The sequence below is a fragment of the Gobius niger genome (genome assembly GCF_951799975.1).
Source record: "Gobius niger genome assembly, chromosome: 16".
NCBI lineage: Eukaryota > Metazoa > Chordata > Actinopteri > Gobiiformes > Gobiidae > Gobius > Gobius niger.
In genome coordinates this window covers 25,309,827-25,333,826 of record NC_136867.1, presented here as the reverse complement: position 1 = coordinate 25,333,826, position 24,000 = coordinate 25,309,827, and the positions used below count along the sequence as shown (strand labels likewise).

Here is a 24,000-nt window from a genome sequence, read left to right as displayed (position 1 = left end):
TCACCCGGGCATTATTTTGGATGCTAGACAGAGTTTGAATGACTGATTTTAGTGCCTCCTCCATTTGAATAATAATGAAGATAATGAGTATTTGTAATGTCCATCAGTAACACGTTAATGTTGAGTGGGTTGAGCAATTATTCATGCACCTCTGTTTATCCCCATGTAATTATGTTGAAGCTGATACTGTACATCTCAAACTTTTCAGACCGTGATTCCCAAAATCAATCAACCTACAGCCCAGAACCCCTTTCTGTAAAATATAAATAGCATTTATAATAATTTAATGTGCAAAACAGTTCAAATCTGGCTTAATGGTGTTAGTTTTGGATACTGTATTTTGACTCATTTGGGTTAAAGTGGACATGTCTGGCAAAAAATAGACTTAAAAGCCTTATTTTGGAGCCTCAGCTTTGATAAGTTGTATAATTTGAAAATACTGTATGTCTTTAATAGAATTTAATAGTAACAATGAAATGCAGGGGAAAGAGCTGGTGAGACTCTTGGGCTCCTCCTGCTGGCAGCAATAGGAACAATCTAAAAAATAACTTCCCATAATCCAATGTTGGATTATGGGCTTTAAAAATGTGGAGGACAGTTTTTAGGTTTGTTTTAGGAAGTACAGAACGAGTCACTGACACCGTGGAAGAAGAAACAGCTAAATTTAACAACTTCGTCTGAGTGAATGTTGTGAAACACTCCAGGTCTGTCTTTGATGAGGGAACAATGTAAAAACATATGGTTTAAACCTCATGAAAGTCAATTTTGCATGATATGCCCACTTTCATTTTGAAGTTTTCAATCTAAAATGCATCAAATTAAATGTCAAAATATATTGTCTTGAAATCATCAATCAACTTTTTTTCATTTTCATTTCATTTCATTTTCTTCATTGCCACGACACCAAGGGCTGAAACACACAATTGTAGCCCAAAGTAAAGCACCTTTTTTTCTACAAATATAAGTTTTGCACATAATATATGACCTAATGGGGTGTTTTGCTGGAAAATGTGAGAATATTGACAGTATTTTCCACATTTTAGAGTCCTTTTCATGTATTTGGTCTCTGATTTATGAATTAATGTTTCTTCAGAATTCTCTTGGGGCCAAAGGTTTTATGCTGGAGGGCCAAATTTGGCCCCCGGGCCTGACGTTGCCTACCCCTGTTCTAGGCCAATGTAATTTAATGCAGACCGAAACCTTTCGGGCACAATAAAAAGGGTTTGCAGTCGATGTATATGATCTCAATGCTTATATCACCGTTACATTTTAGTTTTTATATTTTTTCCCTAAACTGTTAAAATTCTATAATTTACATATCATTGTGGGGAAATTTATGTAGATTTTTTATATATAGAACGACAATTAATTAATTTCAGTATCAGCCTGCTACATAATAACATAGACAGAATTAAAAGAGGTCTGAGCACCCTCTGAGCCCACTGTATATATATGTAAGATATGATCTAGCACAAAGTTTTTGCAAAAACTAGATTTCCTGTATTTTCCAATGGAGTTTAAACAGCACCTTCTACTTTCAGTGTCTCGAGAAGAAAGCATAGTCTCAAAAACGTATCTCACGAAAAAAACAAAAAACAAAATCAACAATCCTTGACATAACACTGCTAAAAACGGTAAAATGACCAAAAAAAAAATATCAAAATTAAATAGAATAAAAATTACAATTCAAAATGCAAGTCGTAATAATGTAAAAACTACGTCAAAGTCTGACAAACTACACCCGCGCGAGGGCCGCAGTTTGAGGCTCAAGGCGATAATGTCTACAACACAACATTCTGTTTAGATGTGGTTCCTAAACGATGGAGCTGGGTCGGCGCCTTTGGGATCAAAACAAGTCTGGGACGTCAGAAAATGGGTGAAAATTGGGCGAAAATGTGAAATATGTGTATAAAGATCACAGGACTGGAACAATACAGAGCAAACGTTGGAGATTTTTCCATCAAGGTGTTTTAAAGTTGACAAAAACACTGCAGTAAGTTGATTAAAGCGGAAATCCAGCGGTTAAATAGCAGGAATTAAATCATTATGTTCATTATTTAAAATTATACAATCTTTAACTACATAAATATGTGCTTTATTCAATTTCATTTCTCACTTATCCATAAACCAGGGTTAAAAATATACTTTTGAGGACCTAGCACTGACAGTAGTTGGCCTGGAGCGCCCTCTGCAGGCACTAGTCGGCATGACACACTCTAAAAAAGTAAAATAAGCTTTGAATTGTATCTTAATGGCATGCTAGTAAATCTATGGCGCCATGAGGAACACACTTTGAACTGCTATTGGATTTACAATGTGTATGATAGTTTTGTGACGCAATAACATGTGGGAGATACAGATCAGAGAGATTCAGGAGTAGAAGAAGAAACGACCATAGTGAAAGGGATGGCTGTAAATTGTGTGAAGGAAGTTAACCTCTTAACTCCCGCCTGAACCGAGAGACATTTTCTCCAGTTCAGCTTTTTACCCAAATCCTGTATGCCAGTGTAACACCTCATTTGGAAGCTAAGACCTACAAAACTAAATTGATCTTTTTCCTCACATTATCATTTTTTTTTTTTCATCACTTTTTTTGTCGGGCGGTCATCTCATTTTTGTCAAATATTCGTGACTTTTTTGTCACTTTTTCGTCAAATTTTTCGATTTTTTTTGGTTCATTTTTTTGTCACTTTTTGGTCAAATTCTTCGCATTTTTTCGTCAAATTCTTATCACTTTTTTGTCAATTTTTTCTCAATTTTTCGTCAAATTTTTCTCACTTTTTTGTCAATTTTTTGTCACTTTTTCGTCAGTTTTTTCTCACTTTTTTCACATTTTCATCCTTGTTTTTGTCTCAGTTTTGTTGCTATTTTCACACCTTTTTCCCAGAAGCTTTTAGATTGGGAAAATGTGCTCGGTTCAGGTGGGAGTTAAGGGGTTAAATACTAATCCAGGTCTGTTTTTGGCGAGGGAACAAGGATATAATGTGGTTAAAAGCTAAAAATGTCACCTTCCAGTAACATTTGCAGTAAAATCTGTTCAAAGTATTCATTCAGGACTGAAATTAGAAAAATAAAACTCTCAGCTTTTAACTTTTCTTAGGGATAAACCAGCGTTTTTTTGTCAGCCTCAAGCTCATCACCGTGACAACCAGATCTCCAAATTTGCCCCCCCCTTCCTCCCACTGAAGAAACTACACCTGAACTTTCCCAGACTTGTTTTTCGGGTGGTTCCCAAAGGCGGCCGGCGTCTCTCTGTGCCCTGCTTTGCGTCCGAGCGGGTGGTACTTGCGTCTCAGACACAGGCGAAGTAATCTTTGAGGGGAGCGAAGAGGTGCCGGATGACGGGGACGCTCCACGACCGGCCGAGCAGCCTCTGGCGGGACAAGCGGCTCATGTTCGAGACGTCGGTGTAGTGAACGGGGAAACCAAACACCCTGGAGAGAGCGAGAGATTTCATCACATGTATTATATAAAATGCCATATAAAAAGGTTCCTAAAGTGGGGGTCCAAGCTGCTCTAACCTGGGGCCTCTTTACACTCATAACATTGTCCTATTTTTCCCCTTTATTTCTATTTTTCCTATTCCAAATAATAGAGCTGTCTCCAAAAATGATTAGCTTCAGAGAGCCTGCACTGGATGCTATGGGGGAAGAAGCCACCCTCACGAAGTAACTTGTTAACCTTAATAAATCCTTTCCTAGTCCCTGTGGGGGTAATACAAGTGTTTATGGGATGATTAGAGGGTCTTTCATCTCCCCCTGGAGTCTCTGACCAGAAAACCACAATTGCAACTTGACTGCCACCGGACCGGAGCCACCAATACACACTAGTAGAATTACAAAGAAGAAGCTAACAGGCTAACGGGCAAAGCTAACTGCAGGCTAGCACCACTTAAACAGTATTTACAGGCAAGTTTGAGTGAAAAAAAAAATCTCCATTGTGTAATTGGATGTACAATATCCATCTCTTCCTTCGCCTTTTTTTGTCAGAGTAGTATTTACCTTCACGAATAATTAATACGTTAAAAAATTGCAACTTGCTACGACACCTGCAGTTGCGCTTACGGCCTCTAGGGGCAGGAGTTACTTAGTACTGCTTTAAAATGTACAGCCTTTGAAACAAAGACACAAATTAAACAAAGCTAGCTCATTGTTATTTATTTATTGGTTTATTTGATTAGGTCAGTTCATGTTAATGCACACTCTCAAACACACTCTCATCCTGGCCTATTGTACATGTTTTTAGTGGTGGGAAAACTGGAGTGCCTGGAGGAAACCTACGCAGACATGGGGAGAACAAGCAAACTCTACAAAGAAAGGCTTCGACCAGTTGGGAATCAAACCCGGGACCTTCTAGCTGTGAAGCATGAGCATGGTTAACAGTTAGTGCTTTCCTCTCATGTGTAAGATTTATTCTAAAAACCAAAGAGACTCAAACTTGTTTCAGAAGCTCCCACAAATCGACCTAAGCTCAGGCAAACCCATTGAAAAAAAAGTCAAAACGACACTTGTGGCATCTCCCAGAAACATAGTATGAATAAATGAATAAATAAAAGCACTACTACAACAAATAACAGTAATAAATGTACATAAATGGTAAATGTGGCTTTTGTACCTCTCCATCTCGGTGCACCACAGGATGTCCTCCTTCTCACTCATGTAGACGGGGAGGTGCTGGTCCTTTCCCTGTTTGATGGAGTTCGCCCTGGTGGTGATCGTCCGCACTTTCTCAAACTGCAAGAAAACAGTGAAAGCGTCACATAAAACACACGCTGGCTCCGTCTTCCACCACTAGAGGGCGGAAACAGCCAGTTTACTGTCCAGCATCATGAGAAACAACAGGCAGAGGATGTTTAACCCCTTAACTCCCACCTGAACCGAGCACACTTTCTCCAGTTTGGCTTTACCCCAAGTCCAAAAGCTTCTGGTAAAAAAGCTGTGAAAATATCAACAAAACTGAGACGAAAACAATGATGGAAATGTGACAAAAAAGTGACAAAATATTGACGAAAAATTGCTGAAAAAGTGGCAAAAATGTCACAAAAATGTCGCAGGAAATTGACAAAAAATGGACAAAAAAATTACAAAAATTGACCAAAAAATGAGATACAAATTTGACAAAAAAATTACAAAAACGTGACCAAAAAAATGACCAAAATGTGACCAAAAAAATGAGGAGGAGCACTGGTTGATGGGAAATCCTAGCGCGGAAGATGACGCACCATTAACTCCCGCCTCCCGTGCTCTGATTGGCTCGTCTTGGTTTTGCCGGAGTCAGCGAGATTCAAATCACACAATTCCAGACTGTATCCCCCATGTATCTCTGAACATGGAGGATTAGTCTGGCTCCTGCCTGAAGCTCGTACTTCAGACCACCACCAACCACTCACTCACACATTCATTCTGGCCTATTGTACATGTTTTTAGTGTCAGGGGGAAACTGGAGGAAACCACAAAAATCTGGACACGGGCAGAACATGCAAACTCCACACAGAAAGGCTGTAAACACTGATCACACAACTGATAAAGCGTGGAGTGTCACAGATTGATACAGTATCTCTGAATTTAGATTTCAAAGGTGTCGTCATTACCTTAGCAGTTCGTCCGTGCTCTAAACAGTCCTGTAGGTCCAGTTTGTCTGTGGACGTGGCAGTCAGAGGCCTGAAGAGGAATAAATGTTAACTTCCTTTATAACACACACCATTAGTGTCGACACCGTGACTGACCTGTTCATTCCAGGGAGGTTTCCCCAGAAGTACCTGGCTCTGTGCGCCGCCGACACCTCCTTCGCGTCGATCATCACCGGGTTACACTGAACGCAACACAGAGGGAAAAGTGAGCCGTGCCCCGCAAAGAAACAAAGACAAAACCTGGATGTGTTTTTACCTCTAAGAACCGCGAGATGTCCCGCTTGTCGCTGACGCCCATGGCCACCACGTTTTCAAACAGCCAGAAGAACGGCCGGTCGTCGCCTTCCTTCGGTCGAGCCTCGTGGAGCAGGCGATAAAACTCAAAGAACAGGCGGCCCGTGCCCTCTGCGAAAACAAAACGCCACGGTCGGAAACTAGGAGCACGATTAAACGCTAAGACGAGACACTGCAGTGGAATAATAATAAATCTCTTTAGAGATATTCATATGATAAGCTTTCATATAAAAAAAGGGCTCAAATAAGGCACTATTGATCAAATTGACAATATTTTCAGTGACAAAATCTCATTAATGGATAGAGCCAGGTTTGAATTTATGGTTTTATTTTGTTGATATCATAGTTACAAAGAGGTGATCTTGTTTAGTTTTTTAATAAGCGAGCTATAAGCTATTTATTATCTGTAAAACTTTTTTTTGGGGGGGATGCAAAGCTCAGTAAATCAAGCTAGGACCTAGATATTTACAAATAGCCTGGAAAGTTTAGAGACTTTCGGAGACACTAAAGCTCGGAGCTATAGCTATAGAGAAAAGGGCCTTAAAGTTGTGTAATATCTGCACATTAAAAGTGCTCTATATAACTTTTTATGTTAAGAAAAAGTTTATATTAAAGGTTTTAGCATAATAACATGTAGCATAACAACATGGCTTTTAGCCATGTTGTTATGCTATTTCCTTATCAAAAACACCCCCAGAGTGGTTTGTGGCTTCATTCACGCAGTTCTCAGCAATCCTCCTGAATCCTGCTCTCCGAGCAGCTGCTCCGCCCTCTGCTGGAAAACCACTGAGTTGCTCCGTTGTGTCATCAGAGTGAAACGGAAGTGCTCGAAATCTGTAATGTAATGTCTTAACTCTATACTTACGGCCTGATTTTTATTTGTAAAACAGCTTTTTCATTATTTATTTTTTATCTATTAAAAAACATCATGTTTGCACAGGAAGCTGTGAAGAGGGAGCTCTTTCAAACCTACTCTGGACACCTGTTCTTTTTTCTTACCTAACGATAATGTCACGGAGAAAAGTTTGGCTACGAGGAATTTATTGAACCTTCCAAAAGAAGAGGCCACTCGCCAGAAGTTGGAATTTCTTTCCAGTATTCGGCGACAATCAGCCAAAATAGTGTTTTTCGGTGACTTGTCTCTTGGTGAACCTTCCCCAGACTCAAAGTGGATAAACTTTTACAACCAACAACAATCCCATAATGTAAACAGCGATGGACCAGAGCGGTTAGTCAATCAAAACACGTGTTAGCGTGTGTGTTAGCCATTTATGAAGCTGTGTTGCAAATGTCAACTCCTTATAACTGTATAACTACTGCAAAAGTTGTATGTGCGGAGAGAGGGGGCGGAGTTAACTGAATCCAAGCGTTTTGTCTTCCGGGTTTGAAAAATATCTTCAGAAAATACTTATATTTATCACAAAAATTTGTGCTCCATAGTGGTAGAGGTACAATATATCAAATAAATGCCTATACTTTACCTACTTTACCTAAAAACCTAACAGAGATCCTAAAAAACCTGAAATAAAATTGATCCTGAAGCATCATAGAAGCCACCAAGATGGAAAGTGACGGTTCTAAGCTAACTTTGCTTTTAATTTCCACTAAAAGGTGCATAGTGCACCTTTAAGGCTGGGTGATGTTGACAAAAATGAATATCTGAATATTTCAATATATTGGATTTGGATTACAGTGTCATCTCGTTCGCCTTTCATACGACAAGTGGATACCAAACATGTCAATATTTGTGAATGAATAATGGCGGGAAAGGTGAATCTAAAGGGTGTGTTTGGTCTTTTTTCTCTCTGACATTAAACTAAGATCTGGGAGAAAAGAAGCTATAACCACTGCGGGAAGAATCAATGTTTCCTCTGCCGTGTCTCGCCTTAAACACATGTGAAACAGAGGTCAGGGAGAGTAAGCAGAGCCTACCGTAGAGACCTTTTCGAGCTGGGTTCACGATGGACAGGTCGTTGCAGGGACTTCCTCCGATGACCAGATCGAACGGGCCCCACTCCTGGATCTGGAGTCAACACATGAATATCTATTTTAGTTTAAACGTCTCAAATCGAGCACAATCAGCGTGAGTCGACGAGTTTCGGTTCTTATCCAGATACTCACGTGTTTCCTGGTGACGCTGCGGACGTCTCCCACGTACATGATGCGTCCCTGGTGCCTCACGAGCCCCACGGTGATGGAGTCCTCACACACCTCCGACGCCACGTAGCGCTCCACCTCGATGCCCAGGTCCCGCATCACCAGCAGCCCTGCAGAAGGACAGACACGAAAAGTGAGGACAGGTAAGAAGTGTTTCGGTTCAGCTGTACACTACAAAAAGTAATCTAAAAATAGGTCAATTTAGCTTGAAATAAGTATATTTGCCTTTGATTTATTAGGTAAGTAAGATAATCTGCCAATGGAACAAGTATTTTTGCACATAAAACCAGAAAAAATATCTTATTGTGCTTAAAATTAGACCATAAATCTCATTTTACTTGAAATATATGTTTGTTTTTATTTTAAGTGCAAAACTACTCATTCCATTGGCAGATTTTTCTACTTTTTGCAGTGTAGTGGCATTTTCCAAATCAATATACAAATGCAGAAGAATCAGACTTTTACTAATACTGAGAAATGCACTTTTGATTAGGCCTGTCACGAGCAGATTTGAAGTTCGATATATTGAGGAAAGAAAGTATTGCGATAAACGATATATTGACTCTTACGATACTAAATACTGCCAACTCTCAGTAAAATGACTGTGAACCTTTGCTCTAAAAGTGCATAATCAGATCCTAAAACATCACACAAACTGCAAAAAACATGGAATATAATGTGACTCAATTTGCTTCAGTTGAAAATCAAAGTTTTACAATAAAAAAAAGGGGGGTAATGCTGATAAATTTACAGACGATAAATATCGAGCCCAAAAATGTATCGTTTATCTGTTATTTATTGAACGATAAGTCGACATAGTAATTATTATGACTGCCCTACTTTTAACTTGTGCTTCGTTTTCAATTTTTTCTTTCCATATTTACTGGGCTTCTAAGGCTTCAAAAATAGGGTTGCACAGGGTGGAAAATTCCTCATTTTGGGAATTTAAAAAAATGAAGAACTGTCAAAACGCTTAAATAAACAGTATATTTCTGTAAAACAATTAAAGAACTATTAGTTACACATGAATGTTTTTTTAACCATAAAACATCACCCTAGAGTCAGACAGGAAGTGTGAGAAACATATCGTCAAAACATAACACAACTTTCCTAAACCTACAATTCTCTTTCTAGTGAGCGCTAGGACAAACGGCTGAGTTTCATGTTAGGATATTTTTTGTTGTTAAAGCTAATATACAGGAAGACAGCGGGAAAGAGGGAAAAATACAGTAGTTTCCAAGCCAAAACGGAACACTTGACAGCCATGTCTCTCACTCAGATCAGGACAAACTGTGAACAACACTGTGCGAGGAGTGGATGGAGCTTGTGTCTAACACAGAGCTGCATTAGACCAAACAATCTCTACAGACACATGGCACAGACTCAGAAAACCATAGAATATTGAACAACTGAACAATATCAAACACATAAAACACTGTCCTCTCCAAACCCTGATGTGGTGATGATTTCTTTGAGACTTTCGATCTCTGCTGTGACAGATATATCAGTGTAAAACTATAAAATTAGATTTGTATGCTTCAGTTCATATCAGTCTGTAAAGAAGAAACTTTCAGTTCAAGTTCAACTACGTAACCCATGCCCCTGGAGGCCATAAGTGCCACTGCAGGTGTCGTAGCATGTTGTGCTTTTTTTTTTACAAATTAATTGTCCGGAAGAGTAAATACTACGCTGACAGGAAAGAAAAGGGGAGAGAGGGATATTGTACATCCAATTACACAATGGAGATCTTTTTTTTTTTCATTCAAACCTGGCTGTAAATACTGTTTAAGTGGTGCTAGCTCACAGTTAGCTTTGCCCATTAGCCTGTTAGCTTGTCCAGTGCACATTTTTCTGTATAGAAAATTCCCTTAGTTTTGCAACCCTATTCTAAAATGCAGAACATGTATTATATTGCAGCTCACTTCTTTGTTTCAATAGGATTCTGCATGATTCCTATTTCTTAACAGAATTAGGATGCCCTTTATAAATATGTTTGGTCCTATATGACAAAACACACGACGATTTATTTTGTGCTTGAAATGCTTCTTCTACAGACAATGCAACACACATATTAAAGCTGCCCTTTAGTTTTTGCGAACTGTTGAATGGTTTTATAAACACAAATAGAGTTTATAGTACAGACAAAGAGCTGTTACCTGTTGCGATGCCGTCAAACAGTGACAGGACTCGAATCGGTTTCCTGTTCTCCACCATGACGGGAGCGTAAAGCTTTGGAGGCTCCTGAAAACATCACAGTGAAAGTTCGAATGAAAGAACCCGTACTCGTCTTTGCTGCGAGAGCAATGTAAGACACTCACGAAGTCCTGGTCGTGGTTGTTGGCGAAGAAGAGCTGCAGTCTGGAGGGCCAGTCCTGCCTCCGCTGCAGCAGGCCGTAGACGGGCCGCGGGCCGCACATGAAGCAGTTCCAGGGGTCCTCTTTGATGGCGGCGTGAGCGGCTCCGGAGCCCACGAGGAGGTCCACGCACTCCACACAGAAACACCTGCCCAGAGAGAGACGAGAGGGAGGTTTGTACCCTATAAACAACAACAAGTGTATCGTTGAACGTGAAATGAAAGCCACAGACCGGCAGCAGTTGTTGTTGCCGCACATCAGCACCTCCCTCCCGCCGCAGCAGATGGTGCAGTACGACTGGTAGCCGTCATCGTCGTACTGATACGCACACTCTAGGAAGCAGTTCTGCCGGAAAATACATTTATTTATTCATTTTTGGGCTTTCCTGCAGACGTGTTAATGTTCAGAGCGGGTAAATCTTACCTTACAGCCCTGGCACATCCCTCCAGCGAACAGCGGGTGCTCCCGAGACACGGTCAAACTGCCACACGAGATGCAGATGTCTGAAGGAGCGAAAACAAGATGGAAACTTGATTTAGCCAAATACAGGGACAATAATTTATATTTTTTATATATATTTTAAAAATAACTTCTCTATAATCCTGTGTATGAAGCTTCTAAACTGTAAAATGTGTCAGTGTTGAGCTGTGACAGCAGGGGGCGCTGCATGAGGGACATAGGGCTGATTTATTGATGATATTCATGTTTAGTAGGTACTTCAGAGGGAGCTTGTTTGAAAGACACAAATCAGCAGACTTACCGAAAACAATAATCGGTAAGTCTCTATTCTGAAAATATAAGCAAAAGTCTGCAACATAAAATACATAAAACAGGATCTGAGGTGTACGAACTTGGAAGTTGTGGGAGGAGCTCATTTTAAAGGCTATAACTGAGCTCTTTCTAATGCAAAATACGGGAAGTCTCTAGCTTTAACCGTCCATGAAATCGGCTGATATACAGGTGTTCATCATATAATTTGAATATCATGAAAAAGTGCATTTACTTCTGTTATTCAACTTGAACTGTGAAATAATATATGATGTAGACTCATTACATGCAAAGTGACTTACAGTATGTTTGTTATAATTTTCATGATGAAGAGTCAATTTTCAAAATATTCAAATTTTCTGATATTTTTTATTTGTTTTTTTTTTTACAAGCTGAGCCATAATAATCAACATGATAACAAATAAAGGCTACATATCTCATCTCTCACATGTAATGAGTCTATCACATATTAGTTTCACAGTTTAAGCTGAATAACTGAAGTAAATGCACTTTTTCATGATATTCTAATTATATAACAAGCACTTGCATTGGTCGACCGAGGAGTAATAATAAAAAAAGATCCTTACCTTCAATGTTGCGTGTCTTTTGTCTAACTTCATAAACCAGTCGCTCTGAAACAAAGAAAAAAATTTAAAGATCCAATATTATTCTTAAAGGGAGATGTTAAAATTATGTATTTTCCTCCCACAGGTTCCAGCAATGTCCTAATGTGTAAAATGAGCCCAGACCAATGGCTGCTCTGCTTTGTGACGACAACACTAGGGGCCGCCATTGCTCCACCATTGCTGTAGTACCTCGATGTAGCCGCTAGTCTCCCATTGGAATGCATTGCGCTTTAGACATGTTAAAAACAGCTTTGAAGCCTGGTTTCTAATTTTCTTAAACTTTCTAGCTCGATATTCCTCCTGTGATAACGCTGGGTTAGCTACAATTAAAGAAACCAGGCTGGTTTTCGTAAAAGAAATATGTGGAAATCTCATATTATTGAGGGCCGGACTGTTAGCATTGGAGCTAGCTGCGCGAACAACACATCACATGCCCTTTGTAGAAACATGCTTCGTCGGAGCTGGGCAGGTTGGAGTCTGTAAATCTGCCATGATTTCCCCCTTGAGCATAGTCATTGTGGGGAAGGAGTGAGGAGGGGACGTCTATTCTTTTTAACAGTCTATGGCCCAGACCTGTTCACCACAACTGCCTCTAAAATCCTCCGCTGACGCTCAAAAAGGTGTTAATTCGGGTCCAAAGTGCCGTCATGCACGAGCTTAATATACAAGATGCAGTTACGCGCAAGACCTGAGGTGGCAGTAGTGAGTATAAAATGACCAACCTGCATCTCGTCCCTTTAACTACGGCTTTGTAAAGTAAAGAAGGCCTTTTACCTATTATTATTATTAAGATTACATGATTTTTAGTAGATTACTTTCTAAATACTCTGCAAAAAGTAAATATCAAGCATTGGCTTAAATGACTTGAATTGAGGAAATGTATCTTGTTTTGAGCGGTTTTCACTCATTTAGATACTTTTCCTGATCGGACCAAGTTTACTTTGATTGTTTGAGGACATTTCAGACCAGTTTTAGGGTAAATCTCGCTTGAAATAAGAAAGTAAAATTGCCAATGAGATAAAACCAATTTTCTTACCCCATTGGCAAAGAAAATGACCTGAAATAAGGACGAAATGTATTGAAACGAGTCAGAAACATCTCAGAACAAGTGAAATAATCTAGGACAAATGCCCAACAACTTCTTAACTAGTCAAAACAGCTAAAATTTGGATTATTGTGCTCAAATTGAGATGTTTATACTGATCTAGTTAATTACTTTTTGCAGTGTAATTGGCTCCAGATTCAAATTATGGGGCACTGAGGATGACAGTAAATGGAGAAACAAAAAAGGTTGGTAATCAGTGGTCAATGTAGTTAAGCAGTTATGCCTAACAGCAGTGGAGGACGAGAGTCTTGGACAAGAGCAGAGAAACTCGGATTACTTTGCGTGGTTGTATTGAAGAGGGGGGACAGACTAAACATGAGTATTCAAATACGTGAAAATGACACAAATCACCACTTAAAGTCCGTTTATGGTGAGGATGTAGCATGAGGACATAGACTAAAGCTCAGAAAAGTCAGTTTTGCATGTTATGTTTGGCACTGTCTCTCACCCCTTGTCCTCTCGTCGATGATGTCTTTGGCCTTGGGTTTCTCGAAGGAGCTCTTCCTGGGCTTTTTGAGCGGAGGAGGCGGAGTGTAAGCCGCCTCAGGCTCCACCCACATCTCCTGGTACACTTCCTTATACGGGTTACGCTCCTCTGCAGGCGACCAAAAATCAGGAGATTAGCTCAGAAAGATGAGTGGATATCACACAAATTGCCCGACATAAGAATTATAATAATCGTTACAGTGTGTTTTAGGATATTTCACCCAGCATACGTGCTTCAGATTAACCGCTAAGCCACACAGGAGCCTGTCAGTTTGAATTCAAAGCCTTTACCCTCTGGGGGCTCCAGTCCCTTGGGTCCCGAGGGCTGGAACCCGGTCATGGCCCACTCGATCATCTGTTTGTTCAGCATTTCCACTGATTTCGAGGAGTCTGTGACGTCGCTGTCCGGACACGATCTGAAGGCTTTTCCTGCGCGACTGCTCGCCGCCTGCGAAACACAGTACAGCAACTTAACGAGAGGAACTACTGGGAAAATACATCTGCAGGTTATGAGCTGGTTTTCTTTTCTAACATGCTCTGTCTCACACTTTAGAGAAAACAGCTCCGCTAAGACTAGCACCTATCCACAAGTCTTTTTTCCTATTCTCCTGCTTTGTCTCGTCTGGGAATGTAGACTTTATCCAGTCAAGTCTGCGAAGGATGTTGGGTTTACAGACGTCAGGAAACCAAAATAAACATATATAAAGTGATACCTGCAGCACTTCGTAGATGGCTTTCTTGTACATGGGTTGTTTGTTGTAGGTGGGTTGGTGAAAGGCGTCACTGAAGCAGCTTAAAGGCATGAGTTTCTCCACACAAACCTGCAAAGAAAAGAGATCAGACAATGACCATATATTGGACATACATTTTAACCTGCTGCCTCAATAGGAAAGTCTTTACATGGTCTACCCCTGGGGCAGCTATGGCTACATAATATGTAGCTCACCATCTCCGAGTATGGAGTGAATGAATAATGCACAACATTGTAAAGGAACTTTGAGCATCTGTGAAAGCACTTTATAAGACTAATGCATTATTAAAGCTGGAGTTCCTGCACAGACTGTGACATTTTATTATTTGGCCCAAACCCGTTTCTAGCTCTCACAATCCCTCCGGCCTGTTCAAGCAAATTGTTTATATGCATGTTTCAAGCCTGTGTAAAGCTATGAGTGGTGGCAAAGTGAGGAAGGGGGGACCACCCGATGGCCGCTTGTATCAGAGATTCACGACGACGACACTAGTGGCCGCCATTGCTGCTGTACCTCCATATAGTGGCAGCAGAACAAGCTAGTTTTACATTGCATATCATTGGACTTTAGACACATTCTAAACAACTGTAAATCCTGGTGCCTATTTTTTAAATTTTTTCTACAGCTAGATATTGCTGCTGTGATAATGCTGGGCTAGGCAAAATTAAAAGGGACCAGGCTGGTTTTTATAAGAAAATGTTTTGCAATCATGGGCCGAGTCTACAGCGAAGATCCCGCCTTTATGCCCTTTTTAGGAACATGCTTCTACAGAGCTGGGGAGGAAGAGTCTGTAAATCCGCCATGATTTCCCCCTCGAACTTAGTTATTTGAGGAGTGAGGAATGACGGTCTATTAATAATATGTCTATGGGACCTCCCCCAAAATAAACTTCACTACTTTAGATTCTACTTTAAAAAAAAATAGGTGAAGATAATGCAGCTGGGTCTGTTTGCTTTGTTTAAAACATACTCGCTGGTGGTAAAAACAAATTTACTTAACAAAAAGTCAGGTACCCCAGCTTTAACCTCTTAACTCCCGCCTGAACCGAGAGGATCTTTTTCCTCACGTCGTCAGATTTTTTTTTCCATCATTTTTTGGTTGGGTATTCAACTCATTTTTGTAACTTTTTTGTTAATTTTTTTTTTCATTTTTGGTTGCATTCTTGTCACATTTTTTGTCATTATTTGGTATTTTTTTGGTCAAATTTTTATCATATTTTTGTTATTTTTTTGTCACATTTTTGTCATTGTTTTGGTCATTTTTTGTCACATTTTTTTCATTTTTTCGTCAATTTTTTATCACATTTTTGTAATTTTTTTGTTACATTTTGGTCATTTTTTTGTCACATTTTAGTAATTTTGTTCATACATTTTTCGTCACTTTTTTGTTACATTTCCATCATTGTTTTCGTCTCAGTTTTGTTGCTATTTTCACAGCTTTTTTCCAGAAGCTTTTGAACTGGGGTAAAGCCAAACTGGAGAAAATGTGCTCGGTTCAGGTGGGAGTTAAGGGGTTAATTACTTTAGGCGGTGTCAGATCGGTGCTTCCAAAGGCATAACGTGGACTGAAGTAGAATAAGGACTAATAAGGTGGACTAAACTGGTAATTCAGAAAACTTTATTTCTGTGAGAAAGGCTGAACCGGGTCTAAAGCAGGACTCACCACAGAGAACTTGCTGTCTCCGAACCACATGACCCATCTGGTCCCCTCTGCGGCCCGGCTCCGTCCCGTCATGTACCAGGACACGATGCGCCCGGGCCACCACGAGAACCCCCGCAGCTTCCCCCACACCAGGTCCCCGATGCCAAACCCGCGCCCGTCCTGGGAAAACACACAGAGGAGTGGAGAGCGGGCTGAAACACCACTACAGACCGGTGTGAGGTCAACCACAGACACAGCATTTCCAAAGGAGAAGAAAGTAAAGAAAGTTTCCAGAAGAAGCAGGAGGAGACACTACAGGGAAAAACAGCAACAGATATGATCAGAAGAAGTACCTTTTCAAGCCCCCATCTACGAGAAAGGCTGTTATTGTTGATACATGAGGGATAAATGATTTTAAAGGTTTTAGATCAGGGGCCCTCTGACTAATTTTGGTTCTTGCTGAGTTGGCACACATCACTGCAGATCGTAGGTTTTTACTGCAATTTACAGATGATTATAACCTCCATACCTAAGATTTGAATGTGAGAATGAGCTGCATTAAGCCTCTAATCCCAAATAAAGATGTGGTTTCAGCGTTTAAATCTCTGCTAAATGTGACCAATTGACTCTTGCAGCTCATGAGAGCAGGGACGTGCACAGATAGAGCCCAGGTGGTGCTCAAGCACCTGCCCCTTTGCCCTGTGCCCTTTAAGTGCCCTTCTCAAGACCTGTTTTTTTTCCTACCCAATATTAAGTATTATTTCTTTTATTATTCTTTGATATTTGCCCTACTAAGCCAACATGTGCTGAAAGTACAGTTTTAATGTTCAACAACTTCAACTCGCGCTTCATTCCTCCTCTGCCTCTCGCTGACGCTCCTGATCCCAGAAGGGCAGCTGTGCTGTCCCCGCGTTTCCCCTGTTTGAGAAGATGGTACAGCCCATCTCTGTAAGATGCGGGAGTAAAGTAAACTGTAAATCCGATAACTTTATGAACGAGCCTGCGCGACATGACTGGATTATTAAGGGGAAAGGAAACGAGAGGGCCGTCGGGGCGAGGCCGTCGGGGCGAGGACGTCAGCGCCGCCCCGCGAGTCACCGGTAACAAGTCAGTAACTTTAGCGGTTCGTTTTCTCGCGCTATAAAATGTTCTGAAAATGAGCTCTATTACTCAGACTAAGTCAGGGCTGAGCGTAGACAAGGGCCAGAGCAGAGTGAACTGAGCTAAGGAGACAGAACGGTGCGGAGATGCCTGGGTTCTGGACACTGTGCATCTGTGTGAGGAGCACAGGAACATGAACAGCCCGGGATTATTGTTTTTTAGCATATTTTGGACATGGACAAAAATATCCATGTCATGATATTGACAGATGTTTTAAGTGTAGGCTATTGTACATTTGCATCATTTATTTGTATTTGTGCTAGACTTCAGTGCAGAGCAGAGCCTTGTGATAGTCCTACAGGTCTGATGAAGGATATGCCGAAACGTTATCATCTTTGATGTGTGTGATGCTGTTTTTTTTATTTATGAAGATTTTCAGTACTTCTGGTGTGCGTTGCTTCTATTTTCTCAATACTAAATATTTGTCATAAAAGCCATAAAACAGTAAAATATTGTTCATTTATTCCATAAAAGGCTATATCCTTTAAAGGAACAGGCCACCGTTTTTCCATACTATGATATGTTCTTACCTGAGCTTAGACGAGTTGATGTGTACCTGTCTGGTCTTTGTGCGTGCGCTCAGTCACGCAAAACGACCAAAGATGTTGTTTGTTTTAGCATTTGGCCTCTCACAATGCATTCCTATGGCTCCAAACCGGGGGGAAGTTAGAAGCGACCAAGACCAGACAGGTACGTATCAACTCGTCTAAGCTCAGGTAAGAACATATCACAGTATGGAAAAACGGTGGCCTGTTCCATTAAATGTGTCTCATTTATTTGAGCTGAAACAACAACATCAAAACTTGGTCTCTAATGTATATGTTTTTGGCACCTGCTTTTGATACGTTTATTTTTTCAATTTTAGTAGCTAAACTTAATTTTTTCTGGGATCAATTAACGATACCCAGCCCTAATTATTTATTATTTTCCGTCCACATTTGCACTCTCACTCATTCTGGCCTATTGTACATGTTTAAGTTCCTGGAAGAAACCCACGCAGACACGGGAAGAACATGCAAACTCCACACCGAAAACTCCCTGACCTTCTAGCTGTGTGCAGGCATAGAAATTATTGAAATACAAATAATTGATTGATCTATCATTGCGACATGTAATCTGACTGTATTTTAATCAAATCAACGCCTAACAGTGCCCATCAATTACTATTATATTACACATTTGAAGTATGTGTGACAGTATATTCAACCAAAGCACACCTTCACCTCAGAGTTCTAGCCCATGACCTGAAATGACGTTGGCACCGCTGAAATAAAGGCTTTTTAGTGTAAATGTAAGTTAGCGTTCCCCCAAAGCGATGCGGTGTTTGTAATCCGTTGCTGGTCGTCCTCACCTCGTCGTACTCGGGCTCTGTGTCTGCGGCCTTGGGCGAGCTCTTCTCCTCGGCTCCCATGGGCCCAGGCTCCGGGGTGGTGGCCACCGTGGGCGAGGCCGGGTCTGTGGGCTGCTGCTGCTGCTGCTGCTGCTGCTGAGGAGGAGGTGGTGGAGGTGGAGGAGTCATCTCCTGCTTCTCTAAAACCGGCGGTTGTGAGGGAAACTCCGCCGCCGCCTGGACTCGGGGCTGGACTCTGGGCGGGGCTTTATGCTTTTGGATCTGGGGCGGCTCCGGGTCCCGCTCTCGGACTGGACTGTGCGTGTCTCGCGGCTCTGAAGGCTTCTGCTGCTGAGGCTTTTGCTGAGGTCTGGCTGAAGGCAGTGGGTGCTTGATTAAAAACAGGTCCTGCTCTAAGTCCATGTCCGGGTCTTGGTCGTGATCCGGGTCTTTCTCGTCCAGCTCCTTCATGGCGTTCATGGCGTTCATCAGTTTGGCCTTTTTCTCAGCCTGAAAACACAGACACAGGCTTCCATTACAAAGAGTTCGACACCTTTAACTCTTACATAAGATACACAAAAATAATGCATACATTCTAAAGACAGACAGTGATTATTCATTTGATAACAGAAAAAAAAAACATTTCTATAGCCATTTGTGACGACATAGGGGTGGCCTTTAATTCTTCTGCTCTTCTTTCTCTCTTGTCAGGAAAGGACTCTCTCCAGGATCAGGTCCATCTGTGGCTTTAAAGGGGGATTCACACCCACCCAACACACTGTCTCTGTTTGGGGGGTCAGGGTGACTATTTATCTGCTCAGGTTTCCTCTCGTCTCACCTGCTCAGAGCAACATCTACACTGACAAGAACCCCAGACCGAGCCCGACAGCCGCACAGGGAAATGTTTATTATTTACATCTAGCTCTAAGGTGTTAACAAAATGGCTCCCTGGTCCGTCGCTGTGTGGTGGTCGTCTCTGATGTGTTAATTGTTTTCTCAGAGAGTCCCGTCGCCTTTTTATCTCAAAGTCAAATCAATCAAAGTATATTTCAATAGCCTTTTGCAACAACATGGCAGACCAAAGTGCTTCAGAGAGAGACATAAAATGACAAAATAGTAAAAACGCAAGCAAAACGTGGTGGTACGACAGGGGATGTTCTTCCCCTACCACTAAAAACATGTACAATTGGTGAATCCTCCAGCCAGGTGATTCAGCCCATCAGCCTGGCTCCACATGCCCTGGTGGACAATAAAGTACACCTTAACCCAACCTTAACCTTAAAGGAACAGGCCACCGTTTTTCCATACTGAGATTCGTTCTTACCCAAGCTTAGACGAGTTGATGCGCACCTGTCTGGACTTTGTGTGTACACTCAGTCACGCAAAACGACCAAAGATGTTGATAGCATTTGGCCTCTCCCAGCACATTCCTATAGCTCCAAACGGGGGTGAAGTTGTTGGAAGCGACCACGCTCTTCCACGGGCACCAACGAAAAAACGGTGGCCTGTTTCTTTAAAATAGAACAGCATTAGGTGTTCAGTTCAGTTCAGTTCAGTTCAGTTCAGTAAACTTTATTTATCCCACATGGGGCAATTCCTTTAGAGCAGAAAACATAAAACATACAAACAGCCACACAAATCACGTTACAACCAAGCGAGCAAGTGGAGCTCACACATAGATACAGTCTGTCTGAATAACAGGCAGGTGACAACCTCAAATTAAATTAAGGAGAGTTCAGGAGTCGTATGGCCTCCGGGACAAAAGATTTCATATAGCGGTTCCTCTTACCGCATGGCAGGGCATAACGACGCCCTGAAGGCAACTATGAGAATTCACCATATATAATAGAACATGCTCTGGTGAAGCAACACTTGTCTTTCCTAGAGATCTGCTGGTCACAGAAAACAGACAGATCCCTCAACTGAACTCCAATGATTTAAGAGCAGGTTTTTACAACTCGATTCAGACTAATTTTTGTCTGCGAGCAAAAGGTTTTTAAACCAGCAGACAAAAGAAAAACACAAAAGGCTCTCAATGGATGCTTCATAGAACCGCACTGAGAATTGTGGGACAGAGAAAGAGCTTAGTTTGCGTAAAAGGTAAATTCTTTGTTGACTGGAAGGCCTGTCTTAATAAGTAAGTTTGTTTACTGTATGTCACAAAGAAGTCCGCACATTTATCCGTCCAGTTGATAAAACGCATGACAAAATTAGCGCGAGGGAACTCAATTTTTATGAACTCAGAAACACAGCAGAAAGTTCTCCTTCCAATAGTACTCGTAACACAAGGTCAATCACAGCTCTCCAAGGGGATCATTTATCAAGAAGGTGCTAAGTAGTGGGTGCAAGCTGAAAAATTAAATCTGATATTTGCACTTTTGCACAGGCTACTCGCTTTGCACATGAGCAAATGCTTGATAACTGAACCCCCAAAGACAGGGAGACGCCGATTTGACAAACGCAATTGCCCAAAACTATCTTCACCGACCTCCACGTGACCTCTGTCTACGGCCGATCGTCCTGTTCTCACCAAACACACCCGTTCCACCTGCAGGACCGTCACAACCGGAGAGCATTGCGTTGGTGGGAAAGTGCCTTTAGTTTAGTTTCTCTCACCAAACACACCTCCACACAGCTGCCAACACTCTGACCCACGTGTTCATTATTTAAACTTTGCCTTTGTGTGATCTCCCCTCTTCGCCGCTACCTGTTGAGCCAGAGCAAGTAACAAGTGGGGGCTCGTCCGGGATCTGAACCCGGGACCTCTCACACAACCGAGCGAGAATCGTACCCCACGATGAAAGAACTGAATCTGTTATCAGTCACCTTGAGTCTCTCTCTCTAAAAACAAATAATCAGGTCAGAAATCTTGGAGTAATCATGGACTCAGACCTGAACTTAAAGGAATAGGCCACCGTAATAATACCAGGAGTAATTTGGCATCCGCACAGTAAAGTGAAGTTTACTGCGCAGTAAAGTAAAGATTACTGCGCGGATTTCGAACTACTCCTGGTATTATTACGCCTTACAATATAGTTCCCCCTTTTATCCGCTTAAAAAATCCACATTGTTTAATTTTGTGTAATTATACTTTGTAGTGGAACACTTCACGTAACCATATTTAAATAGGGAAAACGTGGAAGAGCTTGGTAGCTTCTATCTTGACCTGTTTTGGAGCTATAGAGGAGAGAGTGAGAGGCTAAATGCTAACGCCGTCTGCGCTGTGTTTACGTGACTGAAGGCACGGGGGACGACCAGACAGGTCCTAAAGAACTCGTCAAAGCTAAGGTAAGAACATATCTCAGTATGTAAAAACGGTGGCCTATTCCTTTAAACAGCCATATAAAAGCAATAACATCAGCAACTTTTTAACATCTGAAAAACATGGCTAAGATCAGAGGAATAGTGTCAAAACCAGACTTAGAGAGACTTATCCATACATTTGTCTCCAGCAAGTTAGACTACTGTAACGGCCTGCTCACTGGCCTCTCGAAACGAGCTATCAGAGCTACAGTACATCCAGAACGCTGCTGCTCGAGTCCTGACAAGAACCAGGAAATACGACCATATTAGTCCAGTGCTCCGGTCTCTGCACTGGCTTCCTGTCACTCAGAGGATAGAATTTAAAACAGCTCTGCACCAAAGTCCATCTCTGACATGTTACAGCTGTATGAACCATCTCGGGCCCTGAGAACTTCAGGGAGGGGTCTTCTGGTGGTTCTCAGAGTCAATAATAAACACGGTGAGGCTGTGTTTCAGTTTTCCTGCAGCTAAAATCTGGAACAGTCTTCATGAGGATGAGACAGGCCTCAACTCTGACAATGTTCAAATCCAGGCTGAAAACAGTTCTTTTTGCCCGTGCATATGACAGCTGAAAGTCTTTTATCTGCACTCTTGCATTTTTTTTCTTGTATTTATGCAACTGTGAAGCACTTTAAATTGCTTTGTGCATGAATTGTGCTCTACAAAAAAACTTGCCTTGCCTTGCAATTTGAGAGGTTAGTAAAAGGAAAATAACGTTTTTTTGGCCTCTACAAACACAGTCTAAAGCAGGGGTGCCCAAAGTGGCGCCCGCGGGCCGACACAATTGTGTTGGCCTACCACAGAGTGACCTACTTTTGCGCTGGTTAATACTAACTCTCTTCCATTCATTCTCAATGGTAAATAAGGATGCAGTACACCTTTTGACCACAAGCGTCAAATTGGGGGCGCTGTTTCACTCCTTTCGCAAAGTTAAGGAAACACTGTTGTGGTGTCTTGGTATTTATCAATCACAGTGTTGTAGCATCAGCTTTCACAGTTTTCCAACTTTTATTGCAAAGTTGTTAACATCAACAACGGTATATGTTAAAAAATGACTTATAAAAGAATTGATGCTGAACTGACACTTTCAAAATAATCTAATGTGGCATTTTCTTTGAGTTAACGAATGAGGTAAAGTTACTGTAGGTGCTGTAGATACAGGTGTTTTTTTTTTCCACTAAATTGCTACAATTGTTGATTTTGTTTGACCAAAATTAGGCTTTTGCCGTAGTTACCATTTGTTTTAATATAGCATGTTATTTGCATAGATAGAATCAAATGCAAATCGAAAAAAAAAAAAATGAAAAAAAGCAACTTTATAATTTGCAGTTATATGTGTTTTTCGTGCTTGACATCACGACTCACAGGCACTTTCTAATTTTGGCCCGGAGACAAAAGGTTTTGGCACCCCTGGTCTAAAGTGCATGTGCTTCTTCGTTTAGCAGTTCCTATTTCCACTTCCCTTAAATGTTAGTGCTCCGGGACATGTTGACAATGCAAACTTTTCATTTTGAAACATAAATTGCCAGTATAATCGCAATTGCAAAGCCCAAAACATCAGCCTTCGACCATCCGAGCTGCTGCTTCAGTGCACGAGGAGAGATTTCTGTGTGTCCGCATGATCGCAGTAGCCGTGATGGGTTCTTGTCATTTCTTTAAGAAGCTTTTAGGCGGGTCTGGCTTCTGAAACTTGGCAACCCTGGACACGAGAACCTCTTAAGACTCTGGTGTAAAGTGTGCAGGGACTTGGAGCGGAGACACATGGTTTCACTAGAGACGGTTTACTAAACATTTCACAGTTCTGATCTGAGGGATTTGGGAGAACTCGACTGCATCAACATTAAACGGACACAATGTTTCAGCCGGGACACGTTATGAGAAAACAGATCGAGCAACAATCACACTGGCAACGCCGAGGGAATGTTACCGTGAGGCGCCCGTTTTCAAACTCATCGGCCCAGCTGTTATTCCTGGCGAACGAGAGGAAAAACGTTTGGATTTGCAAACCGCCGTAATGTGAGACAATTGTAGTAAAAGTCACAGCAGTTTTTTCTAATTCATTTTTATTATAGTTTACTTCAGATTCAGTTCCCGTCGCACGTTTGAAACAGATTTAATTCAAGATGAGCGTTCATACAAAGGCTTCCATCCACAGAGGAGGGAAGAGTAGCAGAAACAAAGGCTCTTAGTTGTACAGGATCTTCACTGAAGCCAATAAACTCCTCCCTGAGCTGAAACTTTTGTTCCTTTTGGATGAGAGGCAAAACGTTCTACACTTCAACTACAGAGTACAGAAAAAGATTCAGAAGACTTCATGGAAGATACTCAAGTCAGAGAAATAATATTAATGAAACAGTTTTACTCCTGAAAAATGAAAAAAAAAATAGTAATTGTTTG

At 41.3% G+C, this 24,000-nt stretch overlaps 1 protein-coding gene across 3 annotated transcripts in view; it reads right to left on the bottom strand.

Annotated features, from left to right (window-relative positions):
- Window positions 1–3,189: 3,189 nt before the first annotated feature.
- dnmt3ab (DNA (cytosine-5-)-methyltransferase 3 alpha b) overlaps window positions 3,190–24,000 on the bottom strand; it is an 85,601-nt gene continuing 64,790 nt past the window's right edge. For 2 of the 3 annotated variants that reach the window (XM_079573404.1, XM_079573406.1), the window contains 17 exons: window positions 18,322–18,810; window positions 15,831–15,989; window positions 14,133–14,240; window positions 13,711–13,867; window positions 13,382–13,528; window positions 11,790–11,834; window positions 10,858–10,937; window positions 10,667–10,779; window positions 10,399–10,582; window positions 10,237–10,321; window positions 8,045–8,190; window positions 7,856–7,946; window positions 5,886–6,034; window positions 5,726–5,811; window positions 5,591–5,660; window positions 4,615–4,733; window positions 3,190–3,434 (listed from right to left, as the gene is read on the bottom strand). In XM_079573404.1, the coding sequence (XP_079429530.1) occupies window positions 3,293–3,434; window positions 4,615–4,733; window positions 5,591–5,660; window positions 5,726–5,811; window positions 5,886–6,034; window positions 7,856–7,946; window positions 8,045–8,190; window positions 10,237–10,321; window positions 10,399–10,582; window positions 10,667–10,779; window positions 10,858–10,937; window positions 11,790–11,834; window positions 13,382–13,528; window positions 13,711–13,867; window positions 14,133–14,240; window positions 15,831–15,989; window positions 18,322–18,810 (2,370 nt within the window). In that variant the 3' untranslated portion in view covers window positions 3,190–3,292. The remainder of the gene's footprint in view (window positions 3,435–4,614; window positions 4,734–5,590; window positions 5,661–5,725; window positions 5,812–5,885; window positions 6,035–7,855; window positions 7,947–8,044; window positions 8,191–10,236; window positions 10,322–10,398; window positions 10,583–10,666; window positions 10,780–10,857; window positions 10,938–11,789; window positions 11,835–13,381; window positions 13,529–13,710; window positions 13,868–14,132; window positions 14,241–15,830; window positions 15,990–18,321; window positions 18,811–24,000) is intronic. The other variant, XM_079573405.1, reaches the window with a different exon arrangement.